Source organism: Oryzias latipes, chromosome 4, assembly GCF_053564925.1.
Source record: "Oryzias latipes strain Hd-rR chromosome 4, Olatipes_Hd-rR_3.1".
Taxonomy (NCBI): domain Eukaryota; kingdom Metazoa; phylum Chordata; class Actinopteri; order Beloniformes; family Adrianichthyidae; genus Oryzias; species Oryzias latipes.
Genome location: NC_136240.1, coordinates 8,637,013 through 8,663,025, shown reverse-complemented (window position 1 = coordinate 8,663,025; position 26,013 = coordinate 8,637,013). Strand labels below are relative to the sequence as shown.

At 38.7% G+C, this 26,013-nt stretch overlaps 1 protein-coding gene across 5 annotated transcripts in view; it reads right to left on the bottom strand.

Moving 5' to 3' along the window:
• The window catches only part of patj (PATJ crumbs cell polarity complex component), a 108,384-nt gene continuing 82,371 nt past the window's right edge, over positions 1-26,013 (bottom strand). For all 5 annotated transcript variants that reach the window (XM_011473812.4, XM_078945705.1, XM_023954072.2 and 2 more), the window contains 18 exons: positions 24,657-24,748; positions 17,399-17,474; positions 16,401-16,472; positions 16,235-16,324; positions 15,077-15,142; positions 14,655-14,730; positions 14,402-14,508; positions 11,599-11,682; positions 11,336-11,529; positions 8,291-8,438; positions 7,891-7,977; positions 7,664-7,805; positions 7,547-7,584; positions 5,201-5,323; positions 4,863-4,967; positions 3,557-3,663; positions 3,359-3,482; positions 1-2,933 (listed from right to left, as the gene is read on the bottom strand). In XM_011473812.4, coding sequence (XP_011472114.1) covers positions 2,787-2,933; positions 3,359-3,482; positions 3,557-3,663; positions 4,863-4,967; positions 5,201-5,323; positions 7,547-7,584; positions 7,664-7,805; positions 7,891-7,977; positions 8,291-8,438; positions 11,336-11,529; positions 11,599-11,682; positions 14,402-14,508; positions 14,655-14,730; positions 15,077-15,142; positions 16,235-16,324; positions 16,401-16,472; positions 17,399-17,474; positions 24,657-24,748 — 1,878 coding nt within the window. In that variant the 3' untranslated portion in view covers positions 1-2,786. The remainder of the gene's footprint in view (positions 2,934-3,358; positions 3,483-3,556; positions 3,664-4,862; positions 4,968-5,200; positions 5,324-7,546; positions 7,585-7,663; positions 7,806-7,890; positions 7,978-8,290; positions 8,439-11,335; positions 11,530-11,598; positions 11,683-14,401; positions 14,509-14,654; positions 14,731-15,076; positions 15,143-16,234; positions 16,325-16,400; positions 16,473-17,398; positions 17,475-24,656; positions 24,749-26,013) is intronic.

Below are 26,013 nucleotides of genomic sequence, written 5' to 3'. Positions count from 1 at the left end.
TGTCATTTGTTCATTTTTTATTTAATGATTGAGCTAAACAAAGCTTGAATAAAAAAAAAAGTCTTAACAAAATACATTAATGACAAATTATTATGCATGTAAATAAAATCAAACCATGACATAAGTCTTTAATGTTCAAAAGGTCACATACAACGCAAGGCTTCTAAGCTCTCATTAGTAATTTTGATTATTTAAACATATTTGTCTATTACACAATAAGGAAAATAACATTAATTCCAAGTGAAGTTAAAAAAATAAATTATAATTTATTTACAAAAATAAGAGCAGTTTAGACAGTAATTACGTCAACATAAAGTATTAGCACATGATTGATATGTAGCATAATTGTGTATTTCTGCCATTTAGAATGCCACCAGCGGATAAACATTTATCTGCTAACACATTATTTATTTGAAATTGTTAAAATTACAACTGTATGTCTCTAAATTATCTTTAAATATGGAGCAGCATATCTTTGAAAGGGGACACTTGCTGGATGATCCATAAAGGCTGGCTAGCTATTCACCTAGATGGCTATTCAATTAACTAGGAAGGCTAAATCAAAGATTACATGATCAAAGAAGGTTTTTTGTGGTCATTAATAAAACAAATGTCGAAAATAACAGACAGCTTGACAGATTAACTGGTTATGTTGGTTTAAGGGCCACCGATTAAGCTAACAATAACTAGCTAATATTTAAGAACAAAGCTAACATGTTAGCAACATTGGAAAAAAAAACATAATTAAAAGTATCTAATTTTTCCCTGCATTTTGCCTCTAATAGCCTAAATATTAACTTTTGATTCAGCTGCTAAAAATAATTGTGTAACTGAAATTGAGAAAAGTTTAGAATAATAACATAATTTCAATTACAATTTCAAGACGTTTTTTTCAATTAGAGTCAATTTTGAATTCTGGGCAATCACAAACTGGTTTTTGATTTCATTGTTTCCTTTAAAAGTTACATTTGCTTCTTTGGATCTACTTTTTTTTTCTTTTAGAGAAAGCTGGTCAATCCTTAATCTATGCTAATTTTGAATCCTTCCATGTTGTGTCAACAGATCATCAGGATGAGAATGAATGAACGTGACTGAAACTAGGATATAGTTTCATATTTATATTTACATGCGCACACATCTCTGCGTTAACATTAGACTGTGGCCTCTTTTCATCTACAAAACATTTATTGTACAAAATAATTTCATTTTCCTCTCTATGACAACTATTATGGAAGACACCGTGTCTGTTGTTGGGGGGCAAGATTGGGTGTTCATGCTCACTAAGATTCATCTTCAAACCAAAAATGTTGTGGGACTGTTTAATGAAAGCCTTTAATCCTGCATCTGTGAGATTTACCTCTTACCTTTAAACACCGTTAAAACGGTCTTGTGCCATTTTCTTCAATACATTCTGCAAAGCTTCCTAAAGGACTAACGTCTTCAGGATAGTTTTTCCACATCCTGACAGTTAGAGCTCAAGAGGCTTTCCATGGAAACTAACTCCAAAGCAGTTTGTCAAAGAAAATAGGCAGCTGACGCTCTTCTGATGAATGTCAGGAAAACTAGCTGCTACTGATGGAATCAGAAGGTCATGAAGCTCCACGATCATCTCTTTTGTTTTATTTTTTCACAAAAATACATGGTTTCATTTCTGATATAAGAGCTAAACAGGTTGGATTATGCTCGAGTCCCTCTGACGTTCTAACTCCGATTTCCCAGCACAGAGCAGGACGTCATGGTTCCGCCCTCAATAACTAGACTTCTGCAACAATAGGTGTGCTGAACGGTGACAGAAGTCTTTAATCCAGAGCTCACAGTTTGGCTTCGGGATGATGGCACATTTCAAACATGTTTCTTATTGAATCTCAACCTTTTTTTTCTGTCCAAAAAGGCAAAAAAGCAAAACTAATTTTGGCATTTCCTTAAAACAAAACAAAAATTGTGTTTATATTGTTTTTTTGATCATTGCATTAAAGCAAACGTGCCAACGGGTTTGCTTTAAGAGATCAATGCAGATCTATTGATGCTTCTGCAGTGACAGATATGTCATAACTCCAGACAACAGCTTTACCATCAAAGCTGTGGATCAGAGCTACACAGGAAAACAGAAAGGAGTGATGGGATTTCAGACAAAATGCTTGGAAAGATCAGTTGGAGCTGATCCGCTTCATCCTTCTGCAGGTCTGGTATTGTATGATATTTCTAATTATCATTGTAAAAATGAACAAAGAAGAAGCCTGATTTTGGTGTTTAGGACTTTAGAGTTTGTGTCCCACTTAGCTGGATTCTGATGAAGAACCACTGAGCTAAAGAAGAGAAGGTTGTGAGATCAAACACCACTGTCTGGACAGATGAATGCATTGACGGTCCTCTCCGGGTTCAGTTCTGATCAGAGGACATCCCGCAGGAGAATAGTGCGTTGCATTAACTTTTTTGTTGGTGTCCAGACGTATATGTCCCAAAAGAAATAGACCAGAATTGAGGAGCTGCATGGATTGCTACGGTTTGGGACTTTTTGAAACAAAGGCCACCGAAAAAACCCAAAAGGAAGCAAACTGAGTTGACTTAAACGCTGAAGTTTTTAAAAGACACTGAAAATATAAAGCAACAGAACTGGAACCAGATCTGTGACTTTGGGAAATTCATAATGTTCTGGAAGAAACTAAGAACGTCTGACATCAGTGCGTGCTGGTCTGACCCTCCAATGTGTGTTTGAGTGGGAAAACACTGGGGAGAAGAAACTTGACATGCAGTTTGAAAGTGTTTGTGTGTGCATTCAGGTCACGTTATGACAGTATCTCCAGCGTGACGGTTCCTCTCTGTTTCTTCAGGATGGTCACTGCCTGCTCATGTGTCACACCCTGGAGGCTCTCACCGTTCACTGACAGGATCTGATCCCCCCGCTTTAGGCGCCCATCCACAGCCGCCGCCCCCTGAGACACACACCGTCATGAAAGTTTTGTGGCTTTAGCATCCAAAAACAGTTCATTAGTTAAATACTTTTAAAAATATGGCTGATAAACAAAACTGAATGGGAATGTCTCTGGGTCCCCCCAGAGGAGCTGGAGGAAGTGGCCGGGGAGAGGAAAGTCTGAGAATCTTTGTTTAGCCTGCTGCCCCCACGACCTGGCGCCGGGATAGGCGGAAGAAGATGGATGGATAAGTTTATTGTGGTGGCTTAGCTAGGTGGGTGGATGTAGCTAAGCCTAATTTGAGTCTATGGTCCTACCCAGTTGCCTACCTTAGAATTAAGTTCAGATGGATTGAACTAAGTCAGTATGGCTGACCTAGATTGGCGTTTCTTTTTGCTGTGACGTCATATACTATAAGCCAGTTGGTATAAGTCTATGTTGCTGACCTTGCTGAAAACTGTTTTCACATAGATGGGCAGGTCTCCATGGGGACTGCCGAAGCCTCCAACGATGCTAAAGCCAAGGCCATCAGAGCCTTTCTCCAGGGTGATGGTGTTGGGCTGCGGACCCCTGGGAGGGAAGAAGATAATTCAAGTTCACGATGGCACCAGCCCCCACCATACCATGTGTTTGTGGGTTCTCACTCAGACTCAGCTGCGTGGTGCGTTTCAGTGTCAGCAGATAAACTGGAGCCGCTGGTTAAACTCTCCACTTGAGAGGCGATGATGCTGATGTTTGTGTCGGCCACCACCTGAGACACAGACACACATGCGTACACAAACCCACAGAAAATCATTTGAGTACAATTTAAAAACAACATTTTAAAGCAAGCTAAAAAAAAGTCTAAAAAAACGACACTATACCTATTTAATAAGTATAGCCAACGACAAAAGTTCATTCATGGACTAATTCAAACCCTGATAGAAGAAGCCACATGCCATGAGTCTTCTTTCACTTTTGACTTCTCACATCAGGGGTCGCCACAGCGAAACAACCCTCCCTCGAGGATGAGTCGCATGGTTAACTTGGCAATGTTTTTACGCCGGATGCCCTTCCTGACGCAACCCTCTTAATCCAGCCGGGCTTGGGACCAGCACAGCAGCAGAGAAGGGAATAGGGAGCAGCCCAGAGTTGAACCCTGGTTTCACGGACGAAGGCGCCGCAAACCAGCACGAGCTAAACCGGCCCCCCTCCACATTAAATATTAATAAAAAGGGTTATATAGGTGAAAGATGCATATATGAGTATGCATGAGTTATACCGTTATTTATCATATTTATTTTCATTATGTAATTTTTTTATATAGATAAATATGATGGAAAATAATTTATGTTTCATATACTACTGCTGTCAGTTCTTTCGTCGTTTAAAATGAAATATCTACATAATAAATAAACAGCAAAACAAAACATTTTTTCTTCTCATTTTAGTTATTTTATTTGACAGGAATGTGATATTTTAATAATTTTGATTGATTATGGAGTGGATTATGGGATGGTGCTGACTAAAAAGACTTATGTTACTGAAGCCTCACCGACACTCAGGTGAAAACAGAGAATCAGCTCATGAAGGCGTTGGTCTGCTGCAGCTGATAACAGCTAATTAGCATAAAACACTGCCACTATCTCACTCCCAGCATGCATCAGTGTGCCTGCTGGACCACAGCGATAACACACTCAGGTGCACAAGTGCTGTGATCAGCAGCAGAAGGTGACTGATGCTTACCGACTGTCTTGTTCTATTTCCATCACAAATGTTCAACAGAATTAGTATCCCAATTATATATAAATAGAGCTTCACTGCTAAAACTTTTGCTCTACAAAGCAATTTCTCTTGTTTTTGTTAGACAAATGGAAGAATAAATGATAACAAAGTCATCCTCTGCAAAGATGATGACTTTTTTTCCATTTATCTGTTTTAGAACTCAATGCCGTTTGTTTGTGCTCATACCTGAAGACTGATGTTTCCATAGCTGTTCTTTAGGATGGAGACCACCTCACTGTGAGACAGACCGTCTGCTGACTGACCGTTAATACTGACAATCCTGTCACCCACCTAACAAACACACACATGCACACAAAAATACAGTCATTTCACTGTAGCGCTACTACAGTCACACTCAAAATTCAAATCTTAATTCACCGTGACGACCCTATTTAAATTCATTTGTGTTCTTTAGTTTTCACTGCCATGCATAACACAATTTACAAGATTATATGAATATTAACAATCTGAATGATTAGAATCAGTGACATAAGGCGGACAAAGTGATACACGGTCGTGTTCACCTTGAGCTGTTGTGTCTTTGCTGCAAGTCCACTGGCTTGAATCATAGCAATGAAGATGGGAATGTCCCCCAAAGGACTGCCTTTCCCACCAGCCACACTGACGCCAAGAGAGTCCGTACTGCCCTGTTATTTGGAGGAATAAAGCGAAAAGATTGAACGTTTGTGCTTTAGAAAACAACCATCACCCCAAACATTTTCTTAGTTTGCTCCTTCAGTTGTATAGTGCAGGTGTTCTGTTTCCGGTTTTCAGAATGCTTTTTGCTGTCACGTGAACTCAAACTAGCCTTTCAGATGATTCTTAATATATGTTTCACACAACTGGATGAAGGCTTATAAAAGAAAAAACTTTTTTTTGAGGGCCATTTTTAAAAATTATTTCAAAGCTATTTTTTAATAAATACATACATTCGCTTATTGTGTTATTGCAGGGGTGCTCATTTCGTCAAAGGATGTGACGGTAGATACATAAATATGTTTATTTATTTTTTGGTTTATTTATTTTTTAATCTGTCAGCACACCATCCTCCTTACAGTGTAGTGCGTCACTTGACTGACGTGCAGAACATCCGGTCGAACATCCTCTAAAATAAACGTCACTGTGTACTTTCTTCTTGCTTTTCTTTCCTCTCCCGGCACACAGTAAGGCTTCTGCCGGCCCCGCTGTGCGCCTGGTCCCTGGCGGAGGACTACTTCGGCCTGCAGAGACGCTTCTCGAGCCCTGACCACGGAGCAGGGGGCGCCGTTTGCTCAGCCCCCTTTTTCTATGTCTGCTCCTGATCCCTCACAATTTGAGAGAAAAAAATACTCAAACGCTGTTTTTATCTGAAATTATCAGATCTATTTCCTCCATCATAATAAAAATGCTACAAGAACGTGTTAAAAACACCAAGACATAAAATGTCATTGGAGTGGGTCTTTAAAATATTGATGGTATTTTATTTGGCCGATGTCATTCACATGTATTTACGTGCAACCGGCACAAGACTGATTGAAATTCCTGTTGGCCACACGTAATACGTGCAGCCAAGACACAGATTGCTGCATTGCCCCCATGAATTTCAAGTGCGTCCAAGGCACCGTTTTGTTGTTGGCCGCACGTGTTTAAAGTTAAGTTAGTTAAGTGTTTCCCTCTCTGTGACGGACTCGGTTGAGCAGGCTGCCAAAGGATTCTCTTTTCATCTGGTTTGGTTTGCTGCCACACACGGCTCTCTCAGGAGAAAACCAAAGACTGAAGCGGACCAAACCATCTGGAAATATCATGCAGGTTCAATAGCTGCTACCTTGGGAGAACTATTATCTAAAATGAGCTATAACGCTAAGAAAAAAAAGCAATCCCTCTGCATCTCTGACTTTGCTATTTGAATAAGCGCCTGCATCTCCTCACTACACAACATTAACCCGGCATACATTATGAAACCGTTTAAACATCAATGTTTTTTTGTCGTTTTAAACATGTTCTTGTGGAATTTTTCTGATGATGGAGGACATATATAAAATTAAAATTAAACTAGTATTTCTGAGTTTTTTATATTTAAATTGTTGTTAAATAAGTAGCAGATGAAAAAATACTGTTAAAATAGAAATCAACACATGTTTTTTGCTTTGGAACACACAAGTGTAGCATAATCATGAGTAAAAGGCCTTTAGCTTTACACTTTTACAACAGATCAATAGATGATCAGAGTGGAACTTCCAATGATTTCTGCTTTCCTTACACTGAGGTATGGACTGATTTTTTAATTCTTAATTCACAGAGATTGTGTTGTTTCCCCCTTTCCCCCTTGAAAAATGTTTTTGCATTCATACTTGAGTAAATCTTATAAGAATCCAACTGCATCTGAACAGAGATCTTCTTTCTTTTTTAAGTGCACCAGAGTAGTCAGATTTTGTCTTTTAAACCTGCCAAACCAGGTGGACCATCAGAGGAAACCAGCTTTAGATCAATCTGTTATGGAGGATGTACCCAAAATGACTACAACCCCTCTCTAACACAACAAAATAAGGATTTCTGGTTTAGTGCATTAACACCCCAGTAGCCTGAGCTCTGAACTGGACTGTTGATCTCGCATCCATTTGAATAAGAGACTTTACCGCTTCATATGTTCTTAATAAAAACAACGATGCAGTTTCAATTGTGAAGTCTGATTTTTAAATTACGACCTTTGGAAGTAACTATGCTGACATGAGAGTTTATTTAGAAACTCGAGCTGCTCCACTGTGTAAAGGAAGGTCAGCATGTTCGGTCGTTCTGTATTAACGCTGCGCTGCTGACAGCATCAAGTCCAGCGCCAAAGGTCAGAGTGTCTGCAGTTCACATGCTGAAGTGTGTGCTTCAGAAGACCTTACCCTGCTGAACTCCACAGTCCGCACGCCTGCGTCCCCCCCTGCACAGGGCAAAGACTAGATCAGCTCTGAACTCCTCCCTGCAGGGATCCATCCTTCTAACCCATCAACTTCATCTACCTGAACTCCAAGTGACATTACTGCTGCTTTTGGTGGTGTTGTTGTTCAAAGTTTGAGTAGAAGTTGGAGGGTCACATGATATTGGGCTTTGAGAGAGGGGTGGAGCCACCACACCTGAGCTGTTCCTGCTGACGTGACTCACCTGCAAATCACAGAGGGTGTCAAACCACAACCTGAGAGGACACAAGCTCTTTGTATCACAGTTGGGGGGTGGTTCCTGGGCTCACCTGGCTCCCCCGTGAGCTGCCTCTGGGTGAAATCCACGACGCTGCTTTGAGGCGACCCAGTTGCAATATGATGGGACCTCGGGCGCACTGTAGGACAAGCAGAAACCTTCTGTCAGTACTTTAGACTGAACCAGAAACAGCTGCACCTTTAGCAAAGCAACCTTGGTCTCAAGAGCCTTGAAAAACGCCATAAATGCAGTACATCTGTCCTTTAGATGATTTCAGATGAACCTCAACCAATATCCAACCCCCCACTAAAGCATCTGCTATCTAAACACTTTAAACCACAAACTACAACCTCCTATTTTAATCTGATGCTGTCGGAGATGAAAGAACAAACCTGCTAAAAAACAAAAAAAACAGTCACTTTGATTCTTCTAGTGCTTCCATCTGACCACACCTTCAGAATAGCAGCTGCAGCCTCCTGGGAGGCGTGTCTCGTGTCCTCTCCATTCACCGACAGGATCTGGTCTCCCTGCATCAGCCGACCATCTAGCTCAGCGGCGCCCCCTTTGACCACTTCAGATATGAACACGCCGCTGCCGCTTCTGAAGCAAACAGAAGAACCCAACAGCACTTAAACATGGACTTTGACGGACTTGACTGCAGTTTCTGTTCCGTCTCATTGGAATCTAATTAGGTCCCTTCAGGTTGATGTTGACACTGCATGTGGGTCTGACAAGGTAACAAAAACAAGAACAAAATGTAGAAAAACTACTAATACTGCCAAGGAAACCCATTACACTTGACATAATTCAGAATAACATGGTGGAGTGTTATGAGAAGAAATAACCTGTGTTTCAAGAATACATCTCAAATGTAGATTACGCTATTAAATGAATGAATCCAAACCTGGCAGCATCAGAAGCAATGGTGTAACTATCTTTTTGCAGTTTTTTTTATTTATTTTTTGCTGAGGGTGTAACTTTTTTTAATCAGTGAATTTTTTTAAATAAATAGGCTCATATATCAGTTATTTTTCCACTAACAACCACTAGAGGGCACTTGATGTGTGTCGATATCTGTATTTGATACTGTTAGCAGGGCAGAAGAAGTGCCGCTCAGTCTGATCATCGGGTGGAGTCCAAAACCAACATGGAGAAGAATCTGAGACATAATTATTCCTATCATTTTTATTCCCTCCTTGGACTAATGCGGGACAGCAAGTCGTCAAACTGAGTCACAGAGAGATGGAAGAACCGCTGATGGCGGCGTCATTCAAACCCTACAGTAGATGGTGAACCCCATCGGAAAATAAAGACTGAATGATCTCATGAACCCACACGCGGAGACGGGTTTACCTATCTTTTTGTAGAGCTCTTCAAAATAAATAAATCTGATCTCTCAACCAGTGGTGGACTTAGCAGTTTCGGGGTCCTGGGCGCACAATAACAGCTGTTGTATTCACTATTTTGTTGTATCCTTACCTATAGGGTAAAACGTTGAATAACTTCCTTACTGGTCCTAGACAACGTCAATGTCAAGAATCCAAATGTTTGGATAAGTTTAAATGTTAAAAAAATTTGTTTTTTATTAAACGCTTATTTTTAATTGAAAAAACAATAAATTTGTCAAATGCATCAATTTTTTAATCCCTCACTTCTCCTAGATGGAACAAATGACATTTTTTTGTTTTTTCTTTCATTTGTCAAGTTTTTCTGAAGAAGCAAAAGAAACCGTTTTTTATTCTGTTCTTGTTTTTCTTCTTTTATTTGTCTTCCAGCACCTTTGGAAGTTTGGCAACAAATATCTTTCTTTCTCTTTGCCTTTTTTCACAGCCCTTGGGATCAGCAATCAATCATCCATTATTTAACACTTCCTGATGTGATTGAAAGTCCAACTTTAACACATTTTTGATAAATTACATCCACCATGTTTACAGTCAGTCAAATAATGGACTTCTATTGAACTTGACCAACAACCACTGATGTTTTCCTCAAATATTAAGAACTAATTGAAAAAAACAAAAGAAACAGTTAAACACCATAGGAGTTCTTGATTAACTTATTATCATGAACAAAAGTGAAAATTGTTTTTGTATTTTTACTTTTCATATATTTAGGTGCCAGATAAAAAAAAAAGCAAATGTTATGTTGAAAATTAATGAAGAGGAATTTGATTTTTAAAAACCTGTTATTGTGAATATAAAATTTCCAAGTATGAGATAAAACATTAAGAACTAAATCAAATCAAACATCACCTGAGATGAGTCCAAAAGGTTTTTGTTGTTTTTCTAAATGTGTATTAAAAGGAAATTTTGAGCAACACAAACAGTACAAAACCTCCCAAAAAACGTATATATGCGTTCATAACACATATATATATAGCATATATACACATATATAGCATAACAATATCACAAAAAGCTGCGTGGTTTTCACGCGTCATTCTGTGTTTTTAGTGCAGCTTCACGTCAGATCTGAAGTGAAATACATGAACTATCATGTAGAAAGGGATGAGATGGAATATAAATGTCTACAATGTAAAAAATAATAATAATAAGCTTTACATTATTCACATACACTAACTAAAGTAAACTAAAGGAACATAAAACCGACTTCACCAAAGATTGCGTAATCTCTCGTGCAGCAGAGCTCGCATTCACGCGCCGATGTTAAACAGGAAATGCACAAAATAGCGAGTTTGAGGATAAAATGGTAAAAATGTCTAACTTGGAATCTACAATTCCAAAATCGAGTGCCCAGGAAATTTCCCAGAAGTCTCTGGGAAAAACCAGTGCGCATCAGTGCTCACTAGATCGACAAATGTATACCACAATGCATTGCGTCGGAACAATTTTTGCCAAAAGAATGTATTTTTTAAATAAACCATCAATGTTTTTATCTTCAGAAGACAGTGGATTCAGAAATAATTGGCGCAAAACGCTCATTTTAATTAGATTTTAACTCTGTGAAATCAATAACTTCATATCCGCCGTTTGAGAAAAAGTAGTGAGCATGGTGTCTGGATTTCTTTTGAAATTCAGGGCACTACGTGGTGCAGCTCTATAGTTTTTAGTAGTAAGGGGTTAGGGTGGGAATTTAGACATCTAGCCTTATAGTCCAAAAAAATACAGAAACTTACTGACAAAAGTAAGTAATTAGCTAGCAGCTTTATTAGCTAAATGATAAAGCAAATTATTTAGCTAAATTAATAAAAGCATTTGCAGTCATTTTTTTGGTGTTTTATTATAAGTAGTTGTTCAACTGGCTTTACTAAAAAGTAAGCTAGCTAACTGGGTTAGTTGCTAGATAAAGAAGCTACATTTTATTTTATTTTTTCACTATATCTAGTATAACTAAACTAAACAATGTAGCTGTCAGCTCAGATGAGCAAACAGGGTTATCTGTACTTTTAAACTTAATTCTTGTTGCATGAAAGCAAATCAGAGGAAAATGAGTAACTGAAGGTTGATCTGTTCAGCAATTGTGTTTAGCAGGTGGACCTTTTCCCAACGATGCTGAGCCCCAGCCCTCTGCCGCTCCTCTTCTGCAGCTCCACTTCAAACACATCCAGGTTCTCCTCGTCTCTGTCCTGGGCCTCATCCCGGAGTATCGTCAGCCGAACCTTTGCTGGCGTTTGACGGAGGGCGGCAATCGCCTCCTCGTGGGACGCCCCGCGGAGGTCCACACCATTCACCTGCACACAGAGGCAGCAGATGCATCGGCTGGACTTTTCCAGCAGGGGGAGCCTGCTGGGGAGGATTACCTCCAGGATCTGATCTCCAGCCCACAGGCGCCCGTCTTTGGCTGCTGCTCCTTCTTCATAAACCTCATGGATCACAATGGCATCCTGGAGGAGACACAGAACAATGCAGGTGGGAGTGTGGAACAAAAATGATAAAATACAGGTGATAAAGGACTCTGAGTTCACATTTATCAGTACAGGAGCGAAACACAGGAGTTCCAGAATGAGAGCGTCTTTCTTTTGTCATCCGTCAGATCCCTGAACAGCTGATCAGAGGATCTACATTATTTTAGCTTTGATACACAATAACAAAATTTCCTTCCATTTTTCCATTTCCACGTGTTTGTTTTGTAAATAAATCACAGTTTGCTCTTTTTTCCCACCTCCTTTGTGTAGTACTTTGGTCCCTCGCTGGTTCACTTTCGGGGTGTTTTATATGTTTTTTCTGACAATTATGAATGCAATTTTTAATGTGTGTTTGTTTACAGCGCACTGTGTTCAGTGTCCTAATTGGCTGTTGACCTTGTTAAGTAATCTCTGTGCCGCGTCTCTACAGAACGCATGCAGCTTGTTAGATTTATACTCTTGATGGAAAGTGTGTTAGGAGGAGTTTAACAGCATTAATACGTCTGTAGTTCTACAGATGTAGATTTTCCCTATCACAGGTTTTTTGTTTGGTTGTGACTACCGCTAAACACGAGAGAACACTAACATTAGAGAAATGATGTGTGGACTGTAGAAGAAGAATTTTAGTGCAAACATATTTTCCTTTTATGCACATGAAAACAGGCACTTTAGATGTACAGTGTGTTCCAAATTATTATGCAAATGATATTCTTCTATGATTTTACTCAATACAGTTAAAATGCAAACTAAAATGCATCTCACTTTAGTTGGTAAAAATGAGATGTGCAACAGTATTCAGGATATGACTAGGGAGTTTAATGAATATTTTGTAAGAATTGGGTCAAAGTTAGCCGCCAAAATAGTTGTGCAAAAAAATCGGAGATGGAAACTGTTGAACACGACATAAAGAGAAATCAAAACTCAATCTATTTGAATCCTGTAGAAGCAAAAGAAATTTGAAAAATCATCAAAGAATTTAAAAACAAAACATTTACAGTCTGTAACGGAATTAATATGATGGTGATAAAAAAGGTCAATGGAATCACATTGTCGACCCGCTAACTTACATTTGCAATTTATCCTTTCAAACAGGACATTTCCATAGAAAATGAAAATAGCTAAAGTAATTCCATTACACAAATCAGGGGATAAACATCAACTAACAAATTACAGACCAGTGTCTTTACTCAAGAAACCAATTTTCAAAAATACTTGGAAAAGTATTCTTCAAAAGGCTGGAAAATTTTGTTTAGAAACATAGACTAATGTCCGACGATCAATATAGTTTCAAAATAAAATAGATCAACATCTATGGTTATTGGATAGTTAACTGAAGAAATTATAAACGGCACAGATAATAAAGAGTTCACAGTTGGAGTGTTCATGGATGTGAATAAAGCTTTTGACACTATTGATCATAACATTTTAGTAGAAAAGTATGGAGTACGAGGACTGGCATTACATTTGTTAGACAGTCGCATTAAAAACAGCAGCAGTTTGTTCAACTGGAACATTGTAAATCATCCCTGCTAAATTTAACCTGTGGAGTACCACAAGGGTCAGTATCAGGTCCAAAACTGCTCATCCTATATCTAAATGACATACACATGGTGTCAAATACAATCAAATTCCTTTTATATGTTGACGACACAAGTATAGTATGTACAGGGGAGAACCTAAGGGAAGTAGTAAAAATAGTAAATACAGAATTAGGGAAACTAAAATAATGGTTCAACAAAAATAAACTCTCACTAAATGTTAACAAAACAAAAAGCGTTTTTCAGGGGGGCCAAAGAGTAGGTTTACGTATAACTGCAAGCCTCAAGTCTAGAGGATCCTACACCTCAGTGTTGGTGGGAACCCAGAGACCCCAGCAGCTTCATATATGTGTTTGCTGCTCTGTCATGGTATTTTAGCAGCTGCTCTCTTAATACTATGTGTTTGTCCAGCAGAGACCTTCCTTATTCTAACTTTATCAGCTGGAATCCATGTGTGTCTGAATCAGCCACAAATCTCTTAATAGTACAATGATTAATCTAAAGTTTATTTGAAATATCCAAGCTTTTCATACCTTGTCCAAGGCATTTAACTATTTCAGGCTTTTCAGCAGCAGCGAGATTCTTTTTCTTTCCCATATTGCTTGCAAACGTCGGTCTGCCCAGCAATGTGGAACGTCCTTCTTTAATAGTTTATTTTTTTTAAGTCTATTTTACTTGCCGTTTCCAGTATTTTAGATACTTTTGCGCATGTCAAAATGATTTATTCCAATCAAAAGGGTGGCGTACGCAAACGTTTGTTTTAATCGGATGATGTTTTTCTGGGACCATGTTTCCAGTTCCAATCTGATCTTTGATCGATCAAAGACCTTTTGCACATGTAACCGCAGCTATGGATGAGACAGTATTATCCACAAGTTTCTGAAAAATAAAGAATTTGATCTTTTTGGCACTTAAGTTCAATTTGCAGAATTATTTGATATGCATTGTAGTCTGCAACATCATCTACTTGCAGAGAACATCCTACTCATCTGCAGACTGCAGTGGCGCTGTAACCACCAAAGAATTTTCCTCAATGTCTGAGACTGATCCACATTCTCAATCAAGTAATAGATGATTACATGAGTGTGTGATATTAGTTTTCTGCATCTGCTCCCCGAGGATGTGTTCCTTCCGCCAAGGATCTCTCCCTTTGAAATTACCAGCTGTGTGTCTCTGCCTCCTACGATGCTCAGTCCTAATCCCGATCGGCCTTTACAGATCTCCAGAGCTGTTTCCTGACCAGGAACCACAGCGCAGCAGGACGGATCTAATGTAGGAGGACGAAGAAGTAGAGAAGGTCAATCTGTTTGTGCACACCTTTGTATAGTTCTGAGCCCTGAATCATTGTGAAGAACTTTATTTATATGCTTAAATTGTGGCTGCCGTTGGAAAATGTAGCCAGCATTGTGTTACCGGGGAGAAAGGTTTGCAGGTTGGGGCTGATCAGAGGAGGAGATGAGACTTTGGAGCTGCTGTTGGACTTGAAGGACTGGGGACACAGATCAGATCAAAGGAATCAATACGCCTAGTGATGCAGCAGAAGATCAGAGAGAACAGATGAAGGACAGAAGATTCTGTGAACATTTTGTCCCACAGTGAACCAGATTAAAGCACTAACAGTGGTAACAGTTAAACAGAATAATCGATCGAGTCGTCAATAAGACTTGGATCAATATGAGACACTGTGTGATCTAAAATCATCAGCTTCAGGATTTAAGAACCACAAAACTCCTAAAGACCAATGACTGTGTTTTCTTTTATTTATTTTCCCTACTAATTAAACTGAACTGACATAACATCTTGACTGAGTCCACATCCAGGGACTGTAGCGTTACCTGAAGCACCGTTGGGGCCCTTGGAGCCTGCTGCTGACTTTCTGGAGCTTCTGCAGCTTTCAGCCTCTGCAGGAGCGAACACAGAGCAGAGTGGGTCAAGGAGAAGCCACCGTGCCCTCATTTAGACGGCTGAAGCAGGTTTCTGGGGTATCCTCTTCATCCCCACCAGCTGAAAAGGGGGTGCTTCATCTGTGAGGTCTTCATCACAGATTCCCTGCGGCACACTGGAGTGAGCAAACATTTCTGACTTCACATGACCAGAAAACCCAAATCCGTTCTCAGATGTTGATCAGGACTGATCACAGTAGCATCTCAAAAATGCTTCCTCCGAAGATATGGATGGGCACACTGCACCGATTTGTCTTTTTCAAACTAAAAAATATCACGGTAAAAACATTTTTCATTGATGTGAAGATCCAGCTTTGGCTCATACAGTTATTGTGCTTTAAGCTTTCTCCTCTTTAAAAAAAAACTGAGACTTATTCTCAATTTCTATTTAATGCACCAGCACTTTTTCTCTTATGTCTTCTTCCTGGGAGATTTGTTTTCTTTTAGTGATGTTCTTTTCCAGTCAGAGATGGAAGCAAATCTGTGTCTGTCTCAGTTCTGGTTCAATGATTTGATGATGGGCTGACAAGTGTCCAGTGTTACTTCAGGCAGCCGCCTTCAGCTTTGTCTTCGTTTTAAAAACAAAATCCTATCCATTCCATCGCTGATACCAGAAATTAGGAGACTGTAAGTAATCCTCATTCAGGCACAATGTCAGCTTTTATGTGGATTTATTTCATCTCCATGAGGAAAAAAGATCTATGGTGGTGGTAGTGAAGCAGAGTCTGAGCGATATCATGATGATATGGGGTACTTCCTGAACTGCAGGACGTAAAGTATGTTGTAGTCATTTTTTTTTATCTTAGGTTCGGTGCGGTTTCTTCTGGTGAACAGAGAGCTAAAAGGGCTAAAATCTAATTTGTTTGAAAGCTCTGATTGAGGACTGAAAGTAGAAGATCATAAACTGGAATGTCTCTGAACGGTGGTTGGGCTCTGGACTCAAAAGAGGAAACACGATCGAAACATGATCGAAACACAGTATGGAGCTGATGCAGGTCGTTCCTTCCCGTGTGTTTGGAAAGCAGCCAAAGAACAGTTTTTTTTACCAACCTTTGTGGAGGTACTGGTCTCTGTCGGACTCTGGGGGGCGCTGCTGCGACTCCTTTCGCATTGTTCAGCTTCGTCACTCGTCCTCTCGTCCTGTTGGTAGAACATCAGTCTACTGAAAAGTCAGGACTTCCTCCTAATTCAGGTTTAAGTATGTGTTCTTACTAACAGGAGTGTCTGACAAGGGGTGGAGCCTCAGACTTCCAGGTGGGCGGGGACCATCTAAGGGGGCGGAGGCACTCTGGCACATAGGATAAAACTTGAATTTAGTAAGCTCTCACATAGTCACAGATCAGCCACTAAACGGTCAGACATTATAATGTGCATGTGTGTGCCTTAAAGCTCAATAGTCATAAAATTTAGCATGTAAGTCACCCGGGGCATGTTAGAGAGGCGCTCAGAGCACCGCCCATTCAGGCCAGTATACTCAAGAATCCAAACTGCAATTTTAGTTGGAAAATCAAGCTGATTTTCTCTGGATCCTTGCTTTTTCGTACTGCTTGTTCATATTTGAGTAAATCTATGTGGATTCTGCATCTTTATTGATCAATGTAAAGGGTGTCACTGTATTAAACAGGAAATTGTTCTTGGACCATGTCAAGACCTTATGCCTTAGCCACATGAACACACGCGGTGGGTTGTTGGGTTGTCTGGGACCATAAAGAGCCATAGACAGGAGGGGGTTTAGGTGAGTGCAGGTGTATCTTGCAGTTCCCTCAAGGACCGTGCAGCCACCATAAGGGATGTCGTGAAAAGGGAACGTACCATTGGCGTGCATGTGGTTAGTGTATCGTGAAGTATTTGTTGGGATAATGTAAGTTACACGCACTTATGACTTATGACGAGTGATGCTGTCGTACAGTGCCCTTATGCCGCACTCCAGTTGTTTGTGAGGTGCGGGAACTGGCTCCTTATCAACCGGGGTTTGCACGTGACCCGTACATGTCACTAGGATACCCACACAAAATGTACTCTGATTGTCTAACTTCCTCATTTCTAACAGCCAGACTGAGCAAAGAAACACCCACTTATCACATGAACAGCACTAATGGACCCCTTGCGCAGTGCACAGGGTTTGGGGGGGGGACACCTGCGTGTCCCCTACAGAATTGACCATTTTTCGCCCACAAGGGCAGTTGTGACTGAGGCTTAACTGTGTGTGGTTACCTCAGTGGGGATGAGTGGGGGAGGTGGTGGAGTCGGAAAGGGGGCTACAGCCATCTGGTTAATAGCGTCTTCATTCCTACAAAGACACACACTTACATGTGATGTTTTACAGTCGCTTTTACCTTAAAAGACACGTACGAAGCCGAGTCAGAGTGGCAGTTTTCTTTTTTGAGCATGCAAAGTTATGAAAGAAATATAGTCACAAATACTCCCTACTTAACTGTTAATCAGCAACCCTGAAATGTTGTTTCTCTATCAGTCCCAGTGTTGGTTTGTAACAGAAGATACGTACCCACATAAGTCAACCTTCAGTGATTGTGAGGTTTGATCACTCATTGAACCAATAACCAGGTGCTCAGTGCTAATCTTCTGGTTATCACGTAAGTTCCTGTTTCTCCACACCATGATTATCCTGCCAAACATTTTCCATGTTTTGCTGTTTATCCCTTTTTGAGCTGTTAGCTGTTCTACCTGGAGAACCGAAAGCAGCATTTTCAGGCAGATCAGGCTCTGCTTGTGTGGTGGCAGCACACACAGTTAAACAAGTTTAGAAGGCAGTAACTCTTCTCACACGTTCCACATCCTCTTTAAAGACCCACTCCAATAAGTGTTGTGTTAATGGTGTTTTTAACATGTTCTTGTAGCATTCTTCCCATTATAGAGGAGACATATAAAAGAATTTAAATGTCTATTTTTCTGATATATTTTGAATCATATTTATTGATTTGTAATGAAATTAATCTGCACACAGATAACTGTTCTGCATGTGCAATGTTGATTTCAAACATAGAGTTTTGTCTATTTTCCATAATTATTAAGTACTTCATCTTTGTCATGTGATTTAAGGATACTCAAGTATTCTTAATAACCTGAAACTGTGTTGGTAAGGCATAGATATCCGATAAAATATGAACCGGATAATGAGAAATCAAGTAATGAAAATGGTTACTGTAGAACAGGGGTGGGATTATATAAAATCGCTTCCTTCCACTCCCTTTCAAGCAGTCTTTAATTTAATGTATAATTAGTTTGATACATCTCTGTATAAATATATAACCGCTGTATTGTCTTGTGCATTGCTATTGCTTTGATTGCTTGAAATAAACCAATTCAAATCAAAATTCACATAAAAAATTCTATTGTAAATTCCAAAATATATTTCTTTATTCAAATTGTGATGAACCAGGAGCATATAAACAATGCCATTTGAAAAGGTTTTATTTTGTGACGCAGCAATTAAAATGGATGGGCCACAAGCTCCCTGTTGTGCTGCATTCTGATGCATACTTAGATGATAGATCCATGTATGTCTCTTTGCCTCGTCTGAGTTGGAATCTGGCTAAAGACTGTACAGCTGGATAGCTGCGATCCTCCTCACCATTTTTGTTGCACCACTAATGTTAGGTTGGGGTTGTGAGGGGCTGTGATAAAAGCGGGAGAAACAAAGGGATGATGGGAAATAAGCGCAGGCGTACTTCCAACAGTCTCGCACACAACTCAGAGGCAGATTTCTGAATTCTTGCCGCTCTACAGAAACTATGTGCTAGAAAATGACATTGGTTTTTAGATTTTGGCTAAAAACAGGATAATCTTAATGAAAAGACCGCTGGGAAGACTTTGAAAAAAGATCAAACACTGACTCAATTACATTCAGACATTTGCTGCCAGTTTTGGAATGTTATTTTAAAATGCTACAGTTACAGGTTACAGTTATAGTTACTACTTAATCAAAAAAGCAACTGGTGAACTGATGGCTCTTTAATATTAGTAACTTTGAAAAAAGTTATTATTTGCATTACTTTAAAAAGGTTGTTGTTTGTCAAAATGTGGATTATTTTAATTAATTTTTGGTGAAATCAGATTAGTAAAATATATACTTGTATGTAACCATATATATTTATTCCATATCGACAGAAGGTTTATCTGTACTTTCAACTATTTTCTTTAACAGTTAAAGATTAAAAATGGTCTTGAAGTCTATTACCAGGGATGTCCCGATCAGATTTTGAGTACCTGATACAAAGTATCAAAATACTTTTGTAACACATTTTCAGCTTAATATCTGTTTCATTCATTTGGTTTCAGGATGCCAGTCCTGTCTATGAAAGGTACTGTATATAAAGTATATAAAATGTGTTTGAGGAGTTTTTCAGTCTTGAAACATTTGTAAATACTGTAGAAAAAAAGTAATTTGCAGATTTCCCTCTAACAGGTTATCTTTAGAATGCAACTGCTGTGACATAAAGAGCAACCACTGTAGTCAGATTTAGAATTGTAATGGAAAACAGTAAAAAATACATAAAGGAGCAGCTGTTCTGTACTTTGTATTTATCCCTCTTGTCTGGCTGTCATGTCTTCATCTCGATATGGCAACAACAGATCTTTAAGATTGAATTTTAAAACTTGTCCCTAATCTATTTCTACAGTCAGTGAACTCCTATCTGTTATTACATTAATAAGTTTACATTATATTTTCATAGATCAGGTTCATCAATCTTGATACTGATTATAGTACTTACAAATATTAGGCAAGGTTCCCAAGTTTCTTAAGGTTTTGTTAATTTTACTTTAAGTTACCAAACGTATCAGCCGTACATTATGTCTAAAAGTGAATGTCTGACATGGGTTTCAAAACCTCATACATCTATTGAGTTATATGTGTGTGTTTGGGAATAGAACTTGTTCATTCATTGATGGTCTGCTCCGTCAGACTGACCCTGCTGAGCATAGCTGGTATTTCTGCTTTGGGAAGCAGACAGAGAGCGGTGCGGCAGTCCGGCCGACCCTCCCAGTGACACTGTTTCCATGGAAATGCGCTCCGAGGCGCCTCAAGCATCAACATCCATTTACTCATTGCTGCGGCGACCTTTACTCCGAAATAAATCATTCAGCGGTGGCCGGTGGACATGACTTTAACGAGATTCTGTCACCTGGATGAACGCGGCGAGAGCGCCGGTGTCCTCCTCCAGCGACTTAATCTGAACCGCCAGGAGGAGTGGAGAGAAAACCACAACCGCAAAGAGGAGGACATCCATTTCTAAAAAGCATAAAGCAGCCGAGGTAAAGACAAACGCATTGTAATTATTCTGAATCCCTTACTGAACATCTCCAGGAGGAAAAAGAAGATGCTTAAAGGTTCACTTATGTCTGTCTATTTTTAAATGTATACGTGTTTCTGTCAGGCAATGACGGAAACCTGAACCAGATATGTTTTTCAAACTATCTAGACATAGATGTGGTGTCTCATGATGGTTGTAACACGGGCCCAGAGCAGCTGAATTCTTAATTAGATGAGCTTTCAGGTTTTAATAACATCATTGGAAGAAATGCTTCAAAATTAAAGCATATTGCAATACTTTAATTGATCAAAACAAACAAACCAGATTATCAGTGAACTTCTCTGCTTCTCATCCTGTGTCAGTGGTCTGTGGGAGGGGCAGAGTCACCAGCTGCAACTTTAGCTGATTGGAAGTAACCCCTGCTTCGCATCAGGTTTGTGCAGAATTTCTAGACGCCTCTATAAACAAAGTCATAGAGAAACCCTGCCTTGGATTAACACTGACATTTTGAAATTGATGAAGGAGAGAGATTCTGCATTAAAAATAAGGTAACACTTTCTTTTACAGTACAGTACTTACAGTGTACTAAAGTGGTATTTACATGGTACTTATTGTGTAACTACAAGCTCAAATGAACATTAAAGCACAACGACTTTGATAAACTACAAAATAAATTTTAATTATTTAATCATTTCTGTATTGAGTTTGAAAAATCTCTGTGAATTCTTTATAGTTTTGACTGCAATGCTTGAAATCCATCAATTATCCTCATTTATAAACATGAGAGATTATTCACAACTTCACTTTTTTAAAATATTGATCCAAACATGAAGTTGGTTAAATAAATATTACTAAATATTGCTAAATATTTACTTTTAATACTGAATACAGCCCGACTGAGGGTTTTTGTTGAGTAGGTCGGGGAGAGCAAATGTGCAAATTCCGAGCGCACTTGAATGCAGCATGACTACCCCCAAGGTGAAGGAGTGCATTAATCCGGAGAGCCTCAGCCGCACAACGATTTGAATTTCTCTTCATTTGGCAGGTATCCCAGTGTTTTAAATATATATCTATAATGTTCCCAAAGAGTCTGTCAAAAATGTACACGCACAGTGAGTGACTTGATTCCTTTACCTTAGTATGATTACTGTTTTCACAATCTTTGATGAATGATTTCGGCATGACCGGTCACTAAGCTTTTTATTAAACCCTGCATGTTAATTGAATTATTTTTTTAAATATTGGAAGAATGATATATCAAGATTTAAACTGATCAAACGTTATAAAGAAGCTAACCTCGTGAATTCAAGCAGCTCTCTCTGTGTTTGAAACGTGACATAAGAGCATAACTGCAATCATTTCAGTAATTTCAAAATGTATAACTTTTCATAGTTTGTAATGAAAATCTACAAACATTGTTGTTACTTACCAGGAGAGAGGCCACTGTGAAACAAGCACGTAGCCTAAATGATAAGGTCTTTTGTCACTGCACGTTTGAGCAGTGACAACTGCACAAACGTGCAGTGACAACAGACCTTATACAACCTTATACAACAGCTATACAACAGCTTTCTGGGAAAATTAAAGAAAGGGTTTTTTTGTTTTTTTAAATAATGATGACGTACTACCGTCTTTTTACCGCCTATGATGAAGACATCCCAGACGAATCCGTGAAGCCACAAATGAAGCCAAAGTAAGCTAAATCCACCAAGTGGACATGTTATTTACATGAATGAAGAGTTTAACTGGCTTTCCCCTGTTTTCTTTTCTTTCTCTTTTTTTATTTATTTTTTCAAATATGATGGAGACAACAATACCACCCAACAGTAAAGGTAACTGTTTATAAGTTACCTTTACTGTTAAACATATTTTTGTGAGTAACTGTGTTGAAATTGCTTCTATATTTCTTTTTACATTACCATGTGTTTTATACTAATGCAATCGTAGATGCAAATAATATTTATAAACAAGAAATACATACAGCAATTGCATAATATTAAAACATTACTTTTGTAATTCTTTGTCTAAATTAGATTTTTTTTAATGTCAATTTTGATTTTTTAAATTTTTTGTTGGTTTTGTTTAATGTAACTAAAATATACTTTGTACCTCAAAATTAAAAAATGCAAAATTACTCCATTTAATTTTTCAGAAAGTGCTTTTCTTGGATTGAATCACAGCTTATGGACAGAACGCAGGGGGTGCCAATAGGTAATGCTCAATCATCTTTTCTATTCTGTGGAGTGGGAGTTCCCCAAGGATCGATCTTGGGGCCTCTTCTTTTCATCCTTTATGTGAACAACATTCCAAATGTTAAAATACAGTTCTATGCAGATGATACAGTTCCTTATATCTGTAAATAGCAATACGCGTGTTGAATACGTACATCATCAGGTTTTGTAAAAAGGGGTGGGAGCAGACAAGATTTCTCTTTAACTCACTTCTTTTCAAGCACACTGTATTGTTTTGTGTCTTTTAAACCACTGTGTGTTGACTTTATCATTTGTTTTGTGTTTGAAATAAACTAAACTGAAAACTAAACTGAAATAAAAGAGTTTAAGTATAAATACAGAAAAATGATTATTGATAAATATGTACATATACAAAACAAAACATTGCACACAGATAACTGATCTGTGTTTTTCATTTAAGTGTTTTTGGAAATGAGAATTACATATACATATTACATATGTAGCTGTAGTAGAACGTATTCCTAGCTAGGGGACTGAACTTTGATAGTGGGTGTACTAGGTTGAGGAAGACTAATGACATAGGATATGGGGGTAAGAAATTTTGAAGATTTTTCTTCTTCTGCCTCCCTTTCAGATTTTTGTTGTTTATATACCTTTGTCTTATTTTGCTGCTCTACATATGTTTTCATATGTCTATTATAAATATTTTTGAATTTGAACTTATGTTCACGCAGAAACAAAAGTTGAAGCTCCTGCAATCCTTACTAGAACCATGGTGCCAGCATCTGACTGGCTCAAAAACGAATGCTTTTGTCTTAAAACAGTCTGCATGTTTTTCATTCAACATGCATTAGGCTGTAACCAGCCAGCTGCCGTGGTCAATGGAAAGCAATTTAAAGTGGTAGTAAATTTTAAACATCTTGGTGTTCTCTATGTTTCAAATTAAACTTTTAGAGAGCGTGTAAAAAAAAGTTTCTGGAATTGTTTAACTTAATTTATCAAATAAAATATCTTATCTAACCATTGAGCTTTAACCAGAGCTTTATCTAGAGCGGACTGCAAGGTACAAAAATGAAGGACCAAGTTCAGGGAAATTGTGGTCTCTATCAGAGGCACAACATTTTGTACTACACTGACAAGTTCACATCCCAAACTGTGAAAACAATGCAAGAGTTCTAGGTCCAGTTCTAAAAATTGGTTAAAAATAAATCAATAATGTAGTCATTCTTAAAATAATCCTATAGGTGCATGAAACTTCAGAGAATGCTTGAGTTTTGTTTGTTTATCTTTTCTTTTACTGTAAAAGTCTGTCTGTGTGGATATCTCTACTTTGTACTATTGTATATCGTATGTCTTAATTTTGTCTGTAATGTTTATACCATTTAGTGCGTTCAGCGTTTGGATGCATCTTCTTTTCCTGCCTTAGGACTACAGATGTAAATTAGCTCTTCTGGCATATTTATGTTGTAGCCTGCTAAAACATTGATTAATATGCATTGTTCGAACTTACATGAATTAAATTAAAAACAGGACAGCCGTTTAATTCAGGAAGATGATTAGCAGCAAATTTGCTCTGGGTTTTAGTCTTTTCTGATAAATGAAACAATGGCTTATCCTTGATTGAAAATTGCTGAATTACATTTTAAAGTCCCACTCCTAATATCTTTTGATCTTTTGTAAAAAAAAAAAAAACAAAGAAAGAAAGAAAAAAGAAACACTTAAAAATGCTATTTTAAGCCCACTTTTGTTAATATATGTCATCATTCAGAAAAATGCCTCAAGAACACGTTAAATATGTCAAAAACACATTTTTCATTGGAGTGAGTTTAGAAGCTAAATTAGGGAAAATGTTAACACAAGCTTCAAAAGAAATTTAATGGGTTTTTTTTTGGGGGGGGGGGGGGGGGGGGAGTAATTGTTTCCGATAGTTTCAGGTCTGAAGAATTAAAACAGGCAGAAAAACAGTTTCAGAAGACACACGCTTCCCAGCATGCCTTGCAGTCCTACCTGAGAAGAATGAGTTTCACTTTTGAGGAGGCGCTCTTGATGATAGCCGAGGCGTTCAGGTGACTCCGCCCATAAAGAATGTGGTCATTGATCTGATAGAGACAGACAGAAGGAGGACACTACTGAGGTGCAGGAACCACTGAAAACCAGCAACTATCCGATTTAGTGGCAGTGGCGGCAGTAGCTGATGGGAACTAGATTGCTGCTCTAATCTACATTTGCAAGGGTCAGTCTGGGATAACCAGGATGTTTTGTTGAAGTTGGTCTTTTTAATTTGAATGTGAGGCCAAAAAACCTGTAGTTTAGTGGCTTTTAGTTGAAGCATTACTCATCTTTTAAAAGGCTGCAGCAGCTCCCGCTAAAAGGCTTTGACAGGCTGCAGGACAGGTGTGGTTAATCCATGCTACCTTCAGGTTTGCTGAAGAAAGTGCTGCATAATCCCCACTTCCACAGACACACCTGATCTGGACATTTAACTGTTTTTAAAGGATCCAACTCTGTTACCAGTCTCTTAGTCATAAAGGAGTAAACCTGATGTAGAGCCAGAAAGACCAGAAACATAAAGGAGGAGATCTGATGTTCACTGCAGGTCAGTTCCATCAAAACTATGATAGAAAACCACATTAACGCTCAAACTGTGACAAAGATCAAAACATGGATCCAAACATTACTTTTACAATGTTATGATATTGTAAATACTATTTTTTACTACATTCTGTACTTTTCTACTTTCTGTACATTCTTTTATTTTCACAAGTACAGTGTTCCCCAGCTTTCCGTGTTTCAATATTTGCGATTTTGCGTATTCGCAGTTTTTTTCCAGTCCTGAGAAGGAGAGCAGAGATGAGCAGGCCGGTCCGTCGGCTTACTTGCCGGCTGCTAAATAATATTTAACAGCGAGCAACGGCTGGTCCCACTGGTTCCTGAATCGCTGCCAACCGAAGTTTGTTCCCCCAACACGGAGAAATGGCATTAACTGACCAAGAAGCGGCCTGAAAATACCCTGATATGCTGAGGAAGATAATTGTGGAGAACAATTATCATCAGAATGACTAAATGATGGTTGAAACCGGCCTCTTCTAGAAGAAAATGCCCTCTCGCACTTAACTGATGAAGGAGGGAGCACAGGCTCCTGGTTTTAAGGAACAGAGGGACAAAGTGACACTCCTAATGTGTGTTATGGTACAGTCTATTGCTCTGAATAAAAAAAACTCTTCATGTTGGGCAATATGCCAATGTTCTTTAATACATGTTTTACAAAGCATCAGAAATGTTTCAGATGGGTTTTTGATGAGTAAAGATCAGTGAGGCACATTCTCCATTTTCGCCAGTGTCTCTGGTCCCTAACCTCCGCCAA